The sequence below is a fragment of the Rhipicephalus sanguineus genome, chromosome 4 (genome assembly GCF_013339695.2).
Source record: "Rhipicephalus sanguineus isolate Rsan-2018 chromosome 4, BIME_Rsan_1.4, whole genome shotgun sequence".
In the NCBI taxonomy this organism is placed as follows: domain Eukaryota; kingdom Metazoa; phylum Arthropoda; class Arachnida; order Ixodida; family Ixodidae; genus Rhipicephalus; species Rhipicephalus sanguineus.
In genome coordinates this window covers 45,088,207-45,108,569 of record NC_051179.1, presented here as the reverse complement: position 1 = coordinate 45,108,569, position 20,363 = coordinate 45,088,207, and the positions used below count along the sequence as shown (strand labels likewise).

General features: G+C 48.8%; 1 protein-coding gene across 2 annotated transcripts; it reads left to right on the top strand.

The window, feature by feature from the left end:
- The first annotated feature begins 2,426 nt into the window (after window positions 1–2,426).
- LOC119389879 (monocarboxylate transporter 13) lies at window positions 2,427–17,789 on the top strand. 2 transcript variants are annotated; one of them, XM_049414562.1, is made up of 2 exons: window positions 2,427–2,595; window positions 17,472–17,789. In XM_049414562.1, the coding sequence occupies exons 1-2, from the start codon at window positions 2,442–2,444 to the stop codon at window positions 17,681–17,683; spliced, it is 366 nt and encodes a 121-aa protein (XP_049270519.1). In that variant the 5' UTR covers window positions 2,427–2,441; the 3' UTR covers window positions 17,684–17,789. The 2 variants fall into 2 exon arrangements, with proteins under 2 accessions (XP_049270519.1, XP_037513221.2); XM_037657293.2 differs by lacking the exon at window positions 2,427–2,595 and adding an exon at window positions 6,470–7,868 and having other exon boundaries at window positions 17,472–17,698.
- Window positions 17,790–20,363: the final 2,574 nt, after the last annotated feature.

Below are 20,363 nucleotides of genomic sequence, written 5' to 3'. Positions count from 1 at the left end.
GTCATGCTCACAGGACATCGTTGCTCTTTCAAAGGTGGACCGATCCCGGAGGCAGTGCAAAACAAAGTTAGGTACAGAAAACTTACATGCCTCCGATCCTGGAGGCATTGCAAAACCACGTTAGTTGCAGAAAGCTTTCGCAGGGGGGCGCGGGAGGTTCAATAGATCGGAAGAAGGCTTTCTCCCTCCGAGCCAACTGAGGCGGATGCATAAGGGACCCTGTGAGTTTTTTGGACGCCAGTCGCAAATGATCGCGCGACCGGTGCTAGTCGCAGGTGCGAATGAGCTTGTAGCATCTACTTCTTTGCATGCGTCGGCTCGAAGAAAGAAGAGGACGACGAAGTTGGGTGCACGCGAAGTGTGCCGTTCTCGCCGATCGTCATGTTTTCGGAAGTGTGAGTGCGGAAAATGCATTACTATGCAGTGTGACTGAGTCTGTTACTGAAACCCCCTGAACTGTGTCAGCACCCTGAACCACATGCATTTGTCACATGCACGTCCCGTTCGACCTCGATGACAGCTGAAATACATGCGGACCGCTACGTGGTTATCTGAGTGAAGCCTTTCGATGAAGAAATTAGAAGAAAAAAAAAAAGATCAGGAGCCCTTGCCCTATCGGAGAAATGGGGGCAAGCGAAGCTCTGCGTCTGGGTGCGTGATGCACTATCTTACTCTCACTTTCTTTCTTTCTTTCTTTCTTGTGCCTGTGTGTCTTACGTGTTCTTTGTCCTCGTCTGTTTGTGCGCTTAGAATTTATTGATAATGCCATACCAACACGAGCATACCGCCACAAATGTGTCCTCGATAAAAGAACAGATTGCGATATCAGAAACTGCTGATCGCCGACAAGTCCACGATCGAGAGAGCCTAAATTATTTGAAAACGGCGTACGCGCACGTGACCGGCGCACCTTGGAGGGCCACATTTCTGTACGCTCGCCGGCGCCGGGTTTGTCACGAGCGACGCCGACACCGAAATATGCGAATTGTAACAAGCTTCGATAGAAAAGCAAACACTTCGCGACGGGATGAGGAGCCCCAGCCGGTGGTAATGCGAAGGTATAATACGCGATCGCGCGCAACCAACCGTCGTCGCGCGCACGGCGGACTTGGCATCTTAAGGCGAAAGCATTAGATGCCTCATCAAACGCGAAAATTGACCGTCGGCGTCTTCTGTCGTCGCCGTCAACACGAGGGATGAAAAAAATCATCACCACCTGATGACGTCACAATGACTTCAGGGATTGCCAAAATTTGTGGCGCCATCATGACGTCGCTATGACGCCGATACCGCGACGTCACATGATGACGTCATCGCATGACACCGTCGCTTGGTGAAAGGTGGGCCAATCACGGAGGCCGTGCAAAACCAGTTTCAGAAAGCTTGCAATATGCCTCCGATTCTGGAGGTAGTGCGAAACCACGTTCGGTGCAGAAATCTTTCGGAGGCAGGCGGGGGAGCTTTTGTACATCGACTGAGCAGAAAAAGAAGATGGCTTTTCCTTTCGAGTCGTCTTAGGCGAATGCGTAAGGGACCCTGTAAGTTTGTGATTGGGGGCTCGTGGAACGGGCTCAGTCGCAGGGAGAACTCACATTCGCTTTCTTGCGTTTAGCTTGAAGCAGCGCGAAAAACGAGGGCAAGAATAGATAACGAACACAACAGGACGAGCACTGACCTGCCAACGCAAGCTGTTGCGTTGTTCCGGAAAGAAAAGCAGGAAGAGAAGAAAGAGTCCTTGAAGAACTGATTGCCGTAACCCTATCTCCAATTCTCTTTCTCTCTCTCCATCTGTGTATATTTATCTCTCACACGTGTACGAGTCAAGGGCTTTGTTGCTCCCACACGAGAACACTTTAGCTGCCAGCTGGTATGATGACCGAACGGAGCGGTTACCCGATGGGGCGCATATCAAGGCGGTGGAAGGGGTTTCTGGCATTGCTCATGTGTCGACGTGCCCCCTTAGTCCGTGCTATCTAAAGTCCCTGTTCGAACACGAGGCACTCTCGTGATGTGCTTGGCCTGAGCCGACCTCACCACGAATGGCTTAATGGTTACATAACTTTGGCAGTTACGTATAACTGTGCGCTCTAGGACAGCAAGTGGAAGACACTTCCGGGTGCAGGCAACGACACCACGCCGATGTTGGTCCTCTGGAAACGTCGAAAATTCGACAGGTAACGAGTGGAAGAAGTGGAAGCATAGGAGGCGCGCTCTTCCAATGTGACCAGAGTTCTTAGTCTAAGACCTTTCGCTTTTTGGCGACCTTGACCTATAGTACTCCACGAAGATACGTCGCGGTAAGAAACTGCCGCGCACAGTCGAAGTCAGCGTTCTTGCGTCAGTCTAGAGCACCGAGTTCCAAGGCGGCTTCCAAGATGAGGCATCGCGCATTCTCCTGCAACAGACGGCATCGAGGTCCAGATGGACCTTGGGCTTGGTTCATGGCTTCGGCTGCGGCCTGGATTTTCTTCTGGCTCACTCTACTGCGTGTTTCGGGAGGCGTGTTCTTCGCCGCCCTGGTGGCAACATTCGGCGAAAGCAGAGAGAAGACCAGTTGGGTCATCAGCGTCGAAGTGAGCCTTGCCTTGCTGCTAAGTAAGTCGCATGCGTATCTAAGCTTTGCACGTGTACTTTGATAAGTGCAGATTCTAGAAGTTGTTGACGTTGCTCGTACTAAAGTTTGGCCTAAACACCGTGGTCGCCTATCATTGTAACAGATACTTCGTGTTTGTTTTTTGCGATAGCAATTATATGGGCACTCTCGGCGAGTTTTTGTTGTCGCCGTCATGCTCCGTATAAAGTCCAAATCGATAACATCCCTCCGCGCATCGTATGTTCTACCCGCGAGTAAGAGCGCGCGAGCGGGGTGGACGAACGCGGCTGAAGCAGAGATGAAACGAGCCGACCCATTTCCGTCGCACGGAGGGCGCGTGCGATAACATCGCCCCGCGTGCGAGGCCTGCCGTCGATTGCTGCTCAAGCCGAAAGGAAACGCCCCGCCCGTCTTGAAGGAGCATGAAGAAGTGGGTGGGGTGGGGAGAGTGTGTCGCTCGAGCAGCAACTGTGAACTTTGATTATAGGGGCGCGGTCGCGATCGCTGGCGTGCGCGCTATCACGGCAGGCATCACCAGACGGCTCGTATACCCTTCTATGTGCTGTGTTCTCAACGCGAGGAGACTGTGCGACAACCGCTTCTCTCTCTGGAGCGGCCGTATTCTCTTGCAGCAGCGTTTTGAAAAGTCACGCGATATCAGATCCGGAAAGAATTAGTTGCCCGCCTTACTTCGTATAACATTACAATTTGTTGCTATCGCATTCATTGCTTCGCCGTTGCGGTGAAACTGATTTTCTTTAAGCGCAGAAGAACGTGAAAACTGGACTGTACGTGGTCCGAAAAAAAGAGCCGCTGTCTCACAGGTGCGCGTCGCGATAGTGAAGAGCGAGAGTGAACACATTCGCCAGGGCAGCGGTTGAGCGATAACGGTCGACGCTGATAACCGCTCATGGGTATCTCGTCGAGCCGCTGCTCGCGCGGTGAAAGAAATAAAAAGAAGGCCCAGTCTCGCCGTTAGGGTGAAGCAATAGACTTCTCTCGGTTTGCAAACAGTGTGACGTCACTGCGAGTGCCACACCCACAAGCTCCATCCTCGGAGCAGGCGCTGGTTGGCAGGAAAGTTCCACAGCGGGATCTTTCGGCAGTAGCAGCCTTGCGTGTGTCTGTATCGTTTCGATAGAAGTTTCTAGAAATTTCTGTTTTCTGAAGTTACGGCATTTAAAGGAAAAGTCACTGCCGATATATAGGTCAACATATGGTTATTTGCTCGTCGTAGATGTGTACAGCAACAAAAAGACCTTACTCTCTTCGATAGCGAACGTTGTACATCTTCATGGTGCCGAAAAGATGTATGTACTTTACACTAAACGACTGGTGTTTGGAGAAATGTTTGCATGGCATGGCTGTGAACGTACTCCAATTTCTGTCGCGACATCTACAATGCAGTTTTAAACGATGTACAGCATAGGCGGCAACATGGTTTTGAGCTGCTGTGCGCGAGGTCACGGATTAGATTCTCACTGGCGGAGCAAAATTCTGATCGGAGATGAATAAAAAAACAATAAAAAAAGAAAAAAAGGAGGAAAGCAAGAAAGAAACACTCGTTGCCGTGCGTTCGATTGAGGTTAACAAATCCAATGCCGTGAAAAGCCAAGTTGTTCTCCGGCGTTTGTGACGCACTGAGCATCTTTGCGACGTTAAACACGATAATTTATTTATATACATAATCTCTTGCGCTGTTACTTCGCGTTATGTGATGCCTACTACGTGTTTGCATACTCACTTTGCTGGTTTATACTTGATACACACACCTGGAATGTCCATTGTCACTTCATAAAAATCGAGCCCGAGCCCGTAAACGTAACCTAACAAGTATATGACAAACAAGAACCTCCACTGTTACCATTAATACGTTTGAGATCTCTGATAAAACGCGATACTTTTAATGGGTTCATGAATTCTCGGTGGCGAAGCGTATAAATGCGGCTTCGGCAATGGTAAAGCCAGTAAAACATACATGCTAGGAGCTCATGCGTGGTCGTACATTTCAGCCCGTTGATTATGCGCAATTCTTTTTTTTTCTGCACGCAGCGCAAACGCTGAAATGTATATACGTACTCGCGGGTCATCGAGTCAAATTCATTTTTACCTTCACTAAAATGTCCAGTCCTGATGTTCCGTCGACAACCGGTCACCGCAACTGGCCCTGTTAGACACAACGTGCGCCAATGTTTTCGCCGACAAGATGCATCGTTATTCGCACAGCACGCACCACACACAATGTTGTCACTTTCACCGTCCGTAAAGACGAGCCAATATCGTCACTTGCTTTCAACGCACACTACACGCCGCAATAAATGAGGCACATTTTCGAGTCGATGCCGCTCTTTCTCGCACAGACTACTAAGTGGGTTCACTTCTCCAAGTTAAACGGCCAGCTAGCGTGGCAAATTTTTCGTCACGCAGTTTACCACACACGTGTATGTCCTCTGACACATACCACAACTAATCTTGCAACGGAAAGATGATGGCAGAGGTTAAAAAAAAATCAGAAAACAAACAGGCACCACGCACCCTGCGACTGCGCCACGCTGAGCCAGCAGCGGGGGTGTTTTGCCAACCTCCGCCGGGCGCGGTCGATCTCGACTGAGATCCGTAGACTGCTCATAACTTTGTACGTGCTGTGCTCTCTCCGCTTACTTCGCGTTAAACCACGAAAAGAGACAGCACGAAAACCGCTTCGCTCACTGCAGCGGCCGCTCACTGCTGCGTGACGTCACGTGCGCCCGTGACGTCACGCAGGGACGTAGACGGCGTGGTGTGACTTACCCCGGGAGAGGTCTATTAATGCGATAGCAACAAATAGGAATGTTATAGGAATTAAGGCTAGGAGAAAACTCCTGGCGTAACTCTACAAAACGCTGGCGCAAGGAGATGTCAGCGGTGATGGTATAGTGGCCACGGGGCTCTGCTCCATGTTGGAGTACCTTATGTCGGTACTTGGTATGTAACCGAGTATAGCTCTCCTCAATAATTAACTTCCAGCCATATTCAAATTTCTGTTCTGTAGAAGTCATTGTTTTCAGCAAGAGACATTCGAGTCCACCTCGGTGGTGCAGTGGTTTACGGTATATATATATATATATATATATATATATATATATATATATATATATATATATATATATATATATTCAATATATCACACCGGGCTCGTGAGGCGTCATTTTCACACCAACTATTCTTCTTAAGCTTCCGTGGTGGTAACAGACTGTAGTCAGGCCACGAACCCAATATCGCTTCTTCCACTCGCCAGGCTGTGCTCCAGCGCTGCGGTCGCTTGAGGAAAATTCCTGCGCACGGTACCGAAGACGCGCGCTTTCCCTTTCGTGCTGGTATACACCCGTTTTACGCCCTTGCGCGGGCACTGAACATTGCAACGGCCCAGATCTGAATCACCGCCCAGCGTCGTTACTGCAGTCTTTGTCCCATGCACTCTCCGTTCGACCTTGATGAATGTTGCGACGCACGCGACGTCGGGACGCGGCGTGGTTATCCGAGCGAAGCCAATACGACGGAAAGAAAGAAAAAAGAAAGAAAGCAAAAAGTGAAACGCCTCGCAACGAGATGACGGGTTCCAGCAACCGGTAGTAATTACGACGCCATTACGCGATCGCGAGCAACCGATCGTCGTTGTCGCGGGCCGGGCAAAGTTTGCATGAACGTGCGGAGTGCTTGATCGAGGGCTCGTGGAACGACCTTTGTCGCGGGAAGAACGGGCAGGCGCTTTCTCGCGTTGATCCGGTAAGAAAAACAGAAAGAAGAAAGAACCCCGGAAAAACTGGTTGCCCTCGCCTCACTCCATTTCCCTCTCTCTCGCTGCATATACACCTCTCTCACGTGCACACGAGAGTCTATGGAGAAGCGAAGGGCTCCTGTTGCTAACACACGAGAACACTCTTTAGCTGCCAGCTGGCGCGCCGACCGATGGGGCGTGTGCTCGATGGGACGCATATCAAGTAAGGCGAGTGGCAGCGGCTTCAGGCAGTGCTAATCTGAAACAACAGCGCGGTACACGCTTGCTTGGATCAGTTGGCTTTATAGGAAACCGCGTCGCGTGGGTGTGCACGTGTGTGTAGCACTTGGGAAGGACTCAGCTTGATTTGAAGACGGAAGCTCCCGGCAATACTCCAGAGATGGGCCGCCTATACGTCTCATACATGATGGTTGTCTGCCAGATGGCGTGCCGCGCAGCTGACTTCTTTAGTACAATTTGCCGTCTCTGAAAGTGCATACGAAGGTCTTGTGGAATACCCCGGAAGTGGTGCCTCGATGTGGATGTTCGCTGTCAATAGCGTGTGACGGAAGTGCTGAGGAAGGACTGATAGTATACGGAATAGAAGGAAGCCTGCCACAAGGAAGTGCCTCGGCAAGGTTGTGATCCTGCAGAAGCGTAGTTGCTGACGTCCGAGATCTGCTGGAGACAACCGGCACGCAAGCTTTTGCAAAATTAGGCTTTTGTCATTCCACTTTCTGTTTTTGATCGCAAGAGTCCAACCGGACGGAGGTCAGAAGAGTGCCGTTGGGTATAGGAAAGTTGACGCTTAAAAGAAAGTTCCCTGGCAAGCAGTACTCTGACAGCTCGGACTTGTTGAGACGTGCCCGTTACCGCGTCATACCTAATGCCCCCGCTGGGACAACTAACAACACACAGCGCTCTCATGATGTGCTTGGCCAGAGCAGGTCTCACCGTGCGTGATGTACTGGTTACATAGCTCTGACAGTTACGCATAACTGTGAGCTCTACGACAGGAAGGGGGAGGGAAGACACTATCGTGACTAGGCAACAACATTACGGCGATATTGTTCCTCTGGAAGAGTCGCGGATTCGACAGATGCCGAATGGACGAAGTGGAATCACTGGGGACGTCATCTTCCATTCTGAACCGAGTTCCTAATCAAAGCGCCTTTGCTTTTTGGCGACCTTGACCTTGTTCTCCACGAAGATACGTCTCTGTAAGAAACTGCCGAGCGTAGTCGGAGTCGGTGAACTTGTCTCAAACTAGGGCACCAAGTTTCAAGACGAATCTCAAGATGACGCATCGCGAATCCTCCTGGAACAGACGGCATCAAGGTCCAGACGGGCCTTGGGCTTGGCTCGTGGCTTCGGCTGCGGCCTGGAATCTCTTCTGGCTGAGTCTACTGCGTCGTTCGGGGGGTGTGATCTTCGTCGCCCTGGTGTCAACGTTCGGCGAGAGCAGAGAGAGGACCAGTTGGGTCATCAGTCTCAACATGAGCCTTGCCATGCTCTTAGGTAAGGCGCACGTGCATCTAAGTTGCATCTACAGGGTCCGTCAATAGTTCCCAGGCCACGCTGCCATAAGAATAGATGAGATAGTGGCCTGGGAACTTTTGACGGACCCTGCACCTCAAATTCGACAATAATTATGGAATGTAGAATTTATCGCTCGTGTCGCTCGTGTTAATATTGTGGCGTAACCACCGTGGTGGATTAACGACTATGGCGTCGCGCTGCTAAGCACGAGGGTGCGGGTTCGATTCCCAGCCACGGTGAAGGCGAAGGGGGCGAAATGTGGTCTAAATTAAATTGTGGTCTAAGTTATTTCCGAGTCCCCTCTCACGGCACGCTTCATATTCACATCGCGGCTTTGGCACGTATTTGCTGTGCCTTTAATTGAGCATTTTCTGGCCTACTTAGACTCTCCTCGTTGGAAGACTAGAGTTTTTGGTATCGAGAAAGAGTGAAACAAACGTAAAACTATCGTACTCTTTAGCGTCCGTTTAACAAATTAATGTATAGCAGGTGACCACTGATGTGTTAGTTTCAGAAGACAAGAGGCAAGGGAACTGAGCCGGGAGAGATGAGAAGTATCTGCAGGACAACGGATAATTAGATGGCGTCATGAAACCGGGAAATTCGCCGGCTGAGATAGAATGAGCTCACGAAATACAGGGACAATCGGAAATCACTGATAGAATACCTCCACCATGCTCTGAGCATAAAATACTTTGATGAATGAATGAATGAATGAATGAATGAATGAAGGGGAATTTTAGAGCTCGTTTTTCTTTGCTAGATACAACATTAATTAGATCTAATGTGCTAATGAATGAATGAATGAAATATAAACCGAATAAGGCCTATGCCCACCCCTATCATAGATTATTGTGATCATTTGTTAGCATAGCACAGTAGGCTGCCAATGGAGAAGGATATGTAAAAAACGGGGATCGATAGTGGGGGGGGGGGGGCACATTTGGTTAATGGTTTTAGATGAAAACAGCGCTGTCCAGATAGGACGATAAGCGCACGGACAAGACGTTGATTAGCAGCCGTGTTAGCGTTGTTAGTCAGCGTCAGATTTGCTTATTGAGTGTCATGTACCTGTGTCCATTCCTTGTTTCGTACCGTCTGCTGGCGCTGCTTCGATCCAGTTTGTAAAGGACGCCGAAGGGTTAGGTTAAGAGATCGATAATAGGCAATTTGTAGGCACAGCAGGCGCCCACGTGTTTCGCATGATGCAAGAGAGGCGTATAACTGTAGATCAGGGCCGGGTACAGAGACCTTCGTCCAGCAGTGGGGTCTTAATGATTTGATCACGTTGATATAGGTATAAAACTAAAGCACCTGCCGGTTCCGCCGTCTTCGCAATTTCCTTCGAATGCCTTTGATCACTTATCTTTCTCACTAATTACTTCGGGGTGACGATTTCGTTGGTTACAAGGCCGAATAGCTTTACGTCGGTCCGAGCGTCCTTATACGAATGAGCATAATTATCGGATGTCCTGTACTTTCTCGGATTGTTCTTCAGAGGTCGATGTAACATGATCCGCGGTGTATCGTATTTATTCAAATACCGCGGGCGCACAAATACAGGCTTCATAACAGAAGTCGCGAAGTAGCAAAGGAAATATTTGAAAACTATTATTAACTGCATGCATGCAAATAAGGAAAAAGGGCATCACGATAGGAGATACACACATGAGATCAAGCGCAAAGTCATTGAGTAAGTCACTTAATTCATTAAGAAAGGAACTTAGGCAAGATAACTTGAAAATCGGAAGCAGTAAATGACAACTTGCCGTTGGCGACATTTTATATATATATATATATATATATATATATATATATATATATATATATATATATATATATATATATATATATGTAACGCAGTAGACATGATGGCTGTACGAAGATCCATGTTTATTAAACACTTCGTCTTCCTCTCTCACCACTACCGCACCACCCCGTTCTCGTGTGGTTCGTCACACGCTTCCCCCTCCCCCCGAGAGAGTCGTAGATGCAGGGGCGGATGATATCGTCTTAATCTGCCCACATGAACGATGTCAGTCTGGCGACCGAGTGGAGCCACGCCGCGCTCGATCTCGTAGTTAACAGTGGATATCTTGCGTATGATCGTATACGGTCCTTCCATTATTGCACTAAGTTTGCTGCGGTTTGGATGCCAGGGTGTTTCGTATAGAACGAAGTCTCCCACTTGAAGCTCCGATGGAATGAATTTCTTGTCGTATATAAGCTTGTTTTTCTCGTGATATGCTAGTGAATTGCGGACCGCGTTTGCACGAGCGTCCTGCAGGTTTTCGGCAACGTCGGAGAGGAGACAAGGGTACGATGGTGTGCCATACATAAGAAAACAGGGTGGGTAGCCCGTGACCTCGTGAGGTGTTCTGTTGTATTCGTCGATAACGTCAGGGAGGAGACGCGTCCATGGTTTTCGGGGTTCGTCATTAATCTTGCAACGAAGGCGAGTTACGATAGACTGATTGGTGCGCTCATTTAGGCCATTACACTGCGGGCGTTGTGAGCTTGTAAAAAGCTGATGAATGTTGTTGTGCTTGAGGAACTGCTTGAATTTGCCGGCGGTGAATCCTGTGCCGCGGTCGGAAAGGAACTTCCGAGGCTTTCCAGCAGCGAAGATACTCTTCAGGCAAGAGATGTAGGCGTCGCAGGTCTCATTCTTGTGTGCAAAAGCCCACACATAACGGGTGGCATGATCAACGGCTAAGTGGATAAATCTTTTGGAGGAACCGTAGTTGGCAAAACCTCCGATAGTGTCCATGGCCAGAAGATCAAATGGTTGTTCCGCTGGTGGTAAAGACTCCAAGGAACCAAAGCGTTTGGTCTTCGGCTTCTTGCAGCGCTGGCAAGTATCGCAGTGTCGAATGTATTCGGAAACGTCGGTGACGATGTCAGGCCAATAGTATTGTGGAGAGAGAAGCCGCAATGTCTTCTTTACACCGACGTGACCGAAAGTGCCATGAGCTTTCTGGAGAAGAGAAGATCGGAGGGCAAAGGGGACGTAGACTTTTCGTATCCCTCTGCGCGTGACTATGGTCATTCCGTTCTCAATGGTATGCTTGCCGGGCGGTTTGTCGTGGGGATGCTCTCGCAGTTGTTCAACAGAGAGGAGTTGAATCATCGGGTTTCGCGACAGTGCGTCGGCTTCGATGTTGTCAATGCCCTTTTGGTGCTTGATGTTCACGTCGTACATGGAGAGCTTCAAGGACCATCGGAAGAGACGCCCTTGGGGATTTTTGATGTTTTTAAGCCACTGCAACGCCGCGTGGTCCGTGATCACAGTGAAAGGTTTCCCGTGTAGGTAACAGTGCCATTTATCAATGGCGTCAATAATTGCCAAGCATTCAAGTTCTGTGATGGCGTAATTGATTTCGTGTTTGAGTAGCTTGCGTGAATGGTATGCAATAGGATGCTCTCGACCTTCATCATCCGCTTGCTTCAAGACGGCGCCGATACCTTTGTTGGACGCATCGCAGTATAGCACGCAAGGTTTGGAGGCGTCGTAGATTTTAAGGATGGGCTCTTCTGTTACGCATTTCTTGAGCTGAGTGAAAGCCAGCTCACAGTCCGAATCCCAGTTCCAGGTGGCGTCTTTGCTGAGCAGGCGTGTCAGTGGGTGAGCAATTTCACTGAAGCGGGCGATGTAGCGACGGTAAACATTCACAGTGCCGAGAAAACGCTGTAACTCTTTAGGGCGTGATGGTGTCGGAAACCGTAGGATTGCATCCACGTTGCTTTGTTTCGGAGTGACCGTGCCATTCGATACCCTGTGTCCCAGGTACTCAACGGAGGTTCGGGCGAATTGACATTTCTTCAATTTCAGCTTGACGAATTCGCTTTTGAAAGCTTTTAAAACGGCCTCTAGATGCTTCAGGTGGTCTGTGAACGTGTCGGAATAGACAACAATATCATCAAAGTAATTCGTGACGTGCGTCAAGCGGTGTTTTGTCAATATGGACTTGACAGCCCGTTCGAAAGTGGCTGGGGCGTTCCGTAGGCCAAAAGGCATGACAAGCCACTCGTAGTGACCGGTACGTGTGACAAATGCCGTTTTTGGAATGTCTTCGGGATGCATCTTCACGTGCCAGTAACCAGACGTTATGTCTAATGTCGAGAAATACGTAGATTTCCCGAGAGAATCGAGAACGTCGTCGATGCGAGGGATGGGTTGATAGTCGGGCACCGTCACTGCGTTTAGCTTGCGGTAATCGATGCAGAAACGCGTGCGTCCTTCCCCTTTTTTCTCTGCCAGAAGTGCCGGTGCAGCGTATGGTGACGTAGACAGTCGTATGACGCCTTGCGCAAGAAGGTCGTTGATCTGTCTGTCCATTTCAACGCTATCGGCTTCTGAGCATCGATAGGGAGCCCTGCGGATGGGAACATTGTTGGTGAGAAGAATGCGATGCGTTTCGCTGATGATGCACCCGATGTCTGTCTGTGACTTGGAAAAAATGTCGTCGTACTTATGGACAAGCTGCTTCAATGCGAACTGTTGAGTTTCATTTAGATGCACTAAATCGCAAACTTCAACTTCCTGCAAAGAAGCGTCCATATTAGCCGTGGCATGGTTTGGTGCACGAGGATGCAGGATGTCATTCTCTTGGCGTAGAGTCAGGGTGTCAAGGTCCAGGGACAAGTTAAAGAGACAGGCACTGTCCAAGCCAAGAAGTAAGTTGCTCTTCATGCCTTGTAGAACATGTGCCTGAATTTCCCTTGTGACTTTTCCTATCTGTATCATTAGATTGACGCGACCCAAAGTTTTGGTAGATGATGTGACTTGTTGAACTGAGATGCACGAATTCCTCATTATTTGTAGGTGAAGAGCCTCCAGCACTGCTTCGTTGATACAGGTGATCGTAGCTCCAGTATCAAGAGTAGCGCTGACAGGGTACCCGTTAATGAGTGCATCAAACTGAATTACATGAGCTTTGGGTCGCCCTCCTCGTTTCCCTGGTCGGTAGAGAGGGCGGAAATGCTTGCGCGTCGTGGGCATTCATTGTGCCAGTGCATCTGTCGGGGTAAGCCATCCATTGCGCAGTGTCTGCATTCAGAAGCGGGTGTTCGTAACGGCGTGTTAGGTGGACGCTGACGGGCGCTGCCGCTTGCTGCGTTGATCTGCGTGTTTCGACTGGGAAGAGCGCGCTGTACTTTAACTCTCTGCAAAGTTGACTCTACGCGCAGCGCAGCTGAAAGCCACGTCGCTGGTGTAGACGGGTTAAGGCCAGCAAGAGCCATTTCCATATCGGCGGGAAGGCCGTCATTGAGCCCGGAAATAAGGTGTGCGTCCTTTAGGTCGGCAAGGCGTCCGAGACACGTTTTTTCGTTATAGTAGTCCTTCAGGCTCTGGCCTGGCCTCAGCCGACAATGAATGAATTGACGGAAAGGATCCGCTACGGCGCTTGTAAAGCGTTGCTTCATGCATTCAGATAAGCTGTCCCAAGATGCGTCAGTGTCGAACACCTCGGTGAGGAACCAGCGGAAAGCCTCACCTTCAAGGTAATCGGAGAAGTGGCACAGCTTGTCTCGCTCCGTCCATGCAGCGGCCGCAGTCTTCACATCGAAGAGCCGGAGCCACTTGTCAAAGGGGACGTCCTCGGGTGCTCCAGAGAACTTCGGGATGTTGATGACTTTCTTGGATGTTGCCATGATGAAGGGCACGGTAGATCCTGTCGACTAGTGTAACGCAGTAGACATGATGGCTGTACGAAGATCCATGTTTATTAAACACTTCGTCTTCCTCTCTCACCACTACCGCACCACCCCGTTCTCGTGTGGTTCGGTAGTGGTATATATATATATATATATATATATATATATATCTATATATATTATATATATATATATTATATATATATATATATATATATATATATATATATATATATATTGTAGTGATAAATACGGTTACCGTAGAGAAACGATGAAGAAGGCGGTTGTTGTGGTTGGTGCTCGTGCTCGTGCTCGTGCTGGCTCGCACGCTCGCTTACCACGCACGACCAGGCCCGCCAGAAACACTCTCATGACCGAAACTTATCTCCTTCGTCATATTCACCTGGAACAATCGTGTGGCTTCGCGTGCCCTCATCTGCCCCCCGCCTTTCCGCAAAGCTCGTCCCTAACTATGACGGTCCTTACCGGGTCCTACGCCAGACTTCACCCGTCAACTACGTTATTGAGCCTCTTCAGCCACCTACGGATCAACGGCGCCGTGGGCGCGAGACTGTTCACGTCGACCGATTGAAACCTCACTACGACCTACCAGTGTTACCTGTGCCATAGGTCGCCAGGATGGCTCCTTTTCTGCCGGGGAGTGATTGTAGTGATAAATACGGTTACCGTAGAGAAACGATGAAAAAGGCGGTTGTTGTGGTTGGTGCTCGTGCTGGCTCCGTTTTTGGTAATTGACTGCTGTCCCGTCGCTGTCCCGCCTCTAAGACGCTCACCATACCTAAACTATTAAATGCATACTATATATATATATATATATATATAATATATATATATATATATATATATATATATATATATCTATATATATATATATATATATATATATATAAATAAACAGAGGGTGACGATAGGGACACTGTGCCAAAAGGTGTGCAGACACAAAAAAAAAGAAAAAGAAAAGAGAAAACTGCAGGCCGCACACGCAGCACTGTCACGGTGTAAGCTGGAGGAGCGGCCCTCTAAAAGAGGCTGCCATCGCATTGCAATTACTGAGCATATAGAGACATCGCTTAATGAACCTCATAGCCTCATGCACATGGCAACTTAATATCAAATAGGCCGAATTCTCAAAACTCTTACTTCGTAAGCGTTTTACACCAACAACGGTCGGCCGTTCTTCGCTAAAACAATGCGTCCAGCGGCAGAAGTGACAGTACTTTCTTATTGTACAAACAATTATACGACGTGTTCGAGAAAAAAATGTATTCGCAAATCCTATCGAATACGGAATACTAGTTCAACGGAATCACTTTGGCCACAGCGGTATACAGTATAAAGGTCGCTGAGGTGGCAGTTGGAACAGTAATGAACGAAAACACAGTCATCCACCGTTTCACGCAGAACAGAAAGGAAAGATCGAACCTTATGCAAAAATACTAGCCCTTCGTATACGTGGAATACACATACGGGCGTTAGAGCTTTTATGTGTGTACGGGGCCCCATAGCTGGAAGAGCCTGTCGCAGCTATATACACTTTATCACGCTTAATAAAGCGTTCACTTAAACAAGGCGTGACGGAGCTGGCAATAAGCGCAAACGGCCTTCGGCCTTCACCTTCAGCCGACACCGGTTGGGAAATGCTTATCGAGAAATGCGCCACCTCCTCCTATCTGCGGCTGGAAGGGCGTCACATTTTAAGTGGTCTCAAGTGGTCAAGTAAGTTGCCCGCAGCAGCAACAAGGAGAACGAGTTTCTTGTATCAGAGCCGGCCGCGGCTACAAACAGCAGGAAAATGAAACTTCAAACGTGCGATTGCTATCGCTCGGCTCGAATCACGTGTACAGAGATGTGCCGCGAGATTTTTATTCATTTCGCATTTGTAAGCGTGTTAAAAGCATTAGGGTATTACATATACAGGAATTTCACGCGCTGCCGAGGTTGTCAGCCGAGGTTGTCAGCCAAGGTTGAACGCCTTTTACGCATGTGTAGTTTCCCGTGCGCGTTCTTTTGTTTCTTTTCGTCTTTCCTTAAAATGCGAAGCGTCTTATCGAAGGCAAAGAGATATTTCTTGGACCACGTTCGGTCAGCGTAGTCCTCCGAGATGGTACAGTGGTTACGGCGCTCGCTTGCTGACCCGAAGGTCGCGGTTTCGACTAGCTTGCGTGACTCATTTGGCCGCGAAGTTAGTCGCAAGGCAAGTGGTCTCGAATGGCCGCTTTGGTCCCAAAGCGGCTGTTTTGACTCTCATTCGCTGCTCGAATTTTCAGCCTCGCGACTGTAGTCACCAATATCTAAACCAAACGGATGCGCAGGAACAGGACGTGCAGCTTATTTTGTGGGGGCAACGGCAATGCGAATAGACGGTGAACTCTTTGTGGCGACGGGTATAGGTCGCACGCAGGTGTGAACATCGGTCGCCCTGAGTCGCTTTTTGGTCGCCAGTCGCGAATGCTCACACGACGGCTGCCCGTCGCAGATGCCCGTGAATGAGCCTTGAGTTGCCTACATTTAGAATTAGTGCGAAAGCGCTTCTACCCTATACCTATCGAGATTTCACGGATGTCAGGAAAGAGCACGAGGACTCAGCGTGACTAAGCGGGAGGAATTGGATGCGGCCGATGCTCTGGCCAGGCCTGCTGTGCGGCGATGCTCTGCTGTGCGACGCTTGTACTACATATGCTTCGGTCAGTCGGGCTTGGAGTTCCTCGTGCACTTTCGGCAGCGCGCCTGTCACGCTTGCAAGTTGTTCAAGATCTCGACCGCGTTTGGCCTTGTCCGCGGCTCTTGAATGTGCTTGCACACATTACTACGTTGCTTGGTGAAACTAAATTCATTTTTTTCCCCGAACAGAGCATACAGTATTCTAAGTTTTCTTTAACATTTTATTCTAAACATCAGTGTTTTCTTTTTTTTTTTACAACGTAGCTGTAACCGGCACGCTTGGTTGATTTCGCGTCGTCCGTCCGGGTCCGCCCACGAATAGCAAAAACCCACGTGACCTCCACCAAACTAGCGATGACGTCACATAGCGACGTCATCAACTGACATCGTGTACCGGTGAAAGGTAACCGATCCCGGAGGCAGCGCAATACCAAGTGAGGTGCCGAAAGCTTCAGAGGAGCGGTACGCCTTTCGTACGTGTTTCGACACGTCAATCGAGTCTCGCCGGTGCGTGGTGGCCGTCGTGCGTGGCAAGTATGGGTCGACCGAACATTCTGAGAACGCCGAAGGAGCAGCACGTTTACGAAGAACGTTACGTTTACGAAGTGCGGCCGTATGCTCCACTGGTCGCCCATCTTCCCAGAGTGGAACGGCTCTGGCTTTTTCGTGTTTTATGCCAGGGTCCACCAAGACTTCACTGACGTCAATTTCGTCACGGATGTGACGTCGGTAAATGCACACGAACAGATGGTAAAGAAAAACGGAAGAAAACGTTTCGTTGATTTGGATGACCTGGGAGTCGAGCCCAGAATCTTTAGGTCCACGATGATCAGCATTGCGCTTTACCTACTGTGCCACGGACGTTCCTGTATGGGCCTTTACAAAAGCGCATTATATCTTTCACACCTTCGCCCTTTCACAGTGCCCTTGTTGGCGTGGGGTGGTGTCGCCGTCTTGGAGAGGTGAAGTACTGCATCTTGACACTAATGAGCGCCGAAAGGACGCGCTTCGGTTGTCTCAGCGCTAGGGCGCCTCGATGTCAGCGTTCCTTCCTGGAGGGAACGCTGGCATCGAGGCGCCTTAGCTCTGAGACTAGCATGAAATGCGCCGCACGCACTGCGGCGCATTTCATTTTTACATCAACTTTTTGTTTTTGTTTCTCTCTCGAGATGTTACACTCATCCACTTTCGCCACGAGCCGAGCCAAATAATGTCGGCACTCCTCATTCCTCTGACACGCAGGTCCTCTGTGGGGCTTGCTGACAAAGTTCCTGTCTCTGCGGACTCAGACCTTGTTGGGCTGCCTAATCGTCGGCGTCAGCAGCATCCTGTGCTACTTCGCACGCAGCCTGACCGCTGTGATCGTCTTGCAAGGCATCTGTGGTGGTAGGTTGAGTACTTCTACGCTCTTTTGCTCGCGTTCTTCGGCGTACCCTGTCTCCCGTACATCTTGAAGCAACGAAAGACACGTTTTTTTTAGTGCGTAAGGTGTTAGAAGCCTCATTATAAACCAGATGCGCGGAAAGAGCGTGCGTCAGTTGTCATTTAGCTATCGCAGCGCCCTCCAACGTAAAGCAAAAAAAAAAAAACACAAAAAACAGAACACACGGAAAAAACAACAACAAAAATAACTGAGAATGTAGAGACAATTTTAGAAACTAAATAATTGACACCCGTCATGGTAGCTTGGCGGCTACTGTGTTGTACTGCTAAACTAGAGGACGCGGGTTCGACTCCCGGCAACAGCGCCCGCATTTCGATAGAGTGAAATGCCAGAACACACGTGTACTTAGGCTTAGGCTCACTTAAAGAGCAGGCGATCAATATTATTCCGGAGTCGCCCACTACGGCTTGTCTCATGATCATATCGCGGTTCAGGCACATGAAACCTCACAAACTCCTATTATTATTAAAGCCCATATATGCCCAGTGTCCTACATATAGGACACTTCTTTAATGCACTCTAACATCGCTATTCCTTTAGCTGATGACTAGCGCCACCTACAGCACACCAAGCAGGCCTGCTTGATGTCCTGTAGGTGGCGCTAGTCATCGGCTAAAGAAATAGAGATGTTAGAGTGCATCAAAGAAGCGTCCTATACATATGTAGGACACTGGGCATACATGGGTTAATGTGCATACATAGGAAGACATTAAGTGTAATGCGTCGCGCCTCGGAGCGAGGTGTCGCAGGTTCGAATACTCGGTTGCACGCTTCGAAAATGTTTTCTGCAGAACTATTTTTCCTTATGCAATCGTGTGTTTAAAAAAAAATCACAGCATATCCACGGAGTGAATGATGATGAGTGGGCGAAGCTGCGGAGGTTCATCGGTAATCCGTGAATCTTCCGTGAATTCTGCCCAGTACATCATCACCGACGTGAGATCGGGCGCGTTTATACTGAGGGTTCGATGAGTTATGACGACTTGCAGCTCATTTTAATTTTACATGTACGCTGTGAATTTTCATTGTTTAGAAAACCATTGCTTTAGAAAAATCTGGCGTCTTTCGTTAAGCAGCTGGCGTCTTTTCGTTTTGCTTTAGAAACATCTGGCGTTCTTTCGTTCTGCTTTTACAAAACATCTGGCGTCTTTCATTGGTTTATTTCATCAATCAACGGCGTTTTGAACAAAATTTTTATTGTTTAATCACGCACGGGAGAAATCTCACCAGGCACTACCTTGGAGGTAAACAATGGCTGCTAATGGGAATGAGAGACAGAAGAAGTCGGCTTTTAGCTAAGACTTACACTTCTACTTCTACTAACGTTTCCTACTGGAACATGCCAATGGCTGCTAATGGGGAATGAGAGACAGAAGAATTCGGCTTTTAGTTAACGCGCACGCTGCGAATTTTTTATTGTTCAACAACGCACAGGAAAAATCTCCCACCGGCACCACCTTGGAGGTCAAAGCGTAAGACTTGTTACGGACTACGACTACTACTACTACTACGACGACGACGACTACGAGGGACGAACGGGTGCCGCCTTAAGGAGCTTCGCCCCTAAATGTTCGACGATTTACAGTACTATTATACCCTACTATGGGAGAGCGGTAAGCTCTCCATGATGTCGCGAACAAGGCTGTGTTTCGAAGGAACAGTGAAACAACCTGTATTCGGAAAGTGGTTGAAGAGTGTTTAGAACAAATTGTGAATGTTTATGTGTGTTTGGAGAAACGTATTACATCACAGACGGTTCACACCAATAACAATCAAGCATAACAGTTGCTTGATAGACGTATTCTGTTTAGAAAAACATATTGTAGCACAGACGGTTAACATCAATAACAATTTAACATGACGTTTTCTTGCTAGGAATACGTGTTTAGAAGAATTTATTGTATCACAAACGGTTAACATCAATAACAATTGAACGTGACGTTTTCTTGCTAGAAATACGTTCACGAGAAAGACAAAACACAATTCAGTAATATGGACATAAATAAACACATAGAATGACGCGGAGGCAACACGTACAATTGATTTTTAGCACATTTACACACACATACATATAATATGTCACAAAAAGGTAGGTATATTTATGCACATTATATGGTAAAACAGAAAGCACAAATAAAACAGCAATATGTACATCTTGTGTATTTACATGGCGCTTCTGCCGATACCAACCGAGACATCAGCCTACCAAAACCAGGCAGGCCGAAAAACAAGCTTTACGCGTCTGTCACAGACCAACACAAAGGGGCAAGACCAGTGCCGAAGGAATTCCTCCTCACCGAGGAAGAAGAGCTCCTCCGACAGAACAGATAGAAGCTCCGTGTACAGTCGCTCTAGGATTGGGAAGAGAGCGCGACGGCGACGGCCCGCTGCAACCGCCTCGCAGCGGTTGCGCCAAAGACAGAAAGCGCCGGCAACAATGAGAAGGCACGCGAAGCGACCTCGAGAACAACGCCCAGAACAAACGAAGCGATTTACTCCGAGGCCGCGAAATCCGGCATGCACGGTTATCCAGAAAATACGTGCAATGACACATTGCCTCAGAACATGCTGATTTGTTTCCTGAAGGGTGCAGTTCGGGCATGTTGCTGACTGTACCATTCTCCACCGCTCGAGGCGGTCGAGAGTTGGAAGCACACCCCATCCCAGACGCCACATGAAGTCCCGGAGGT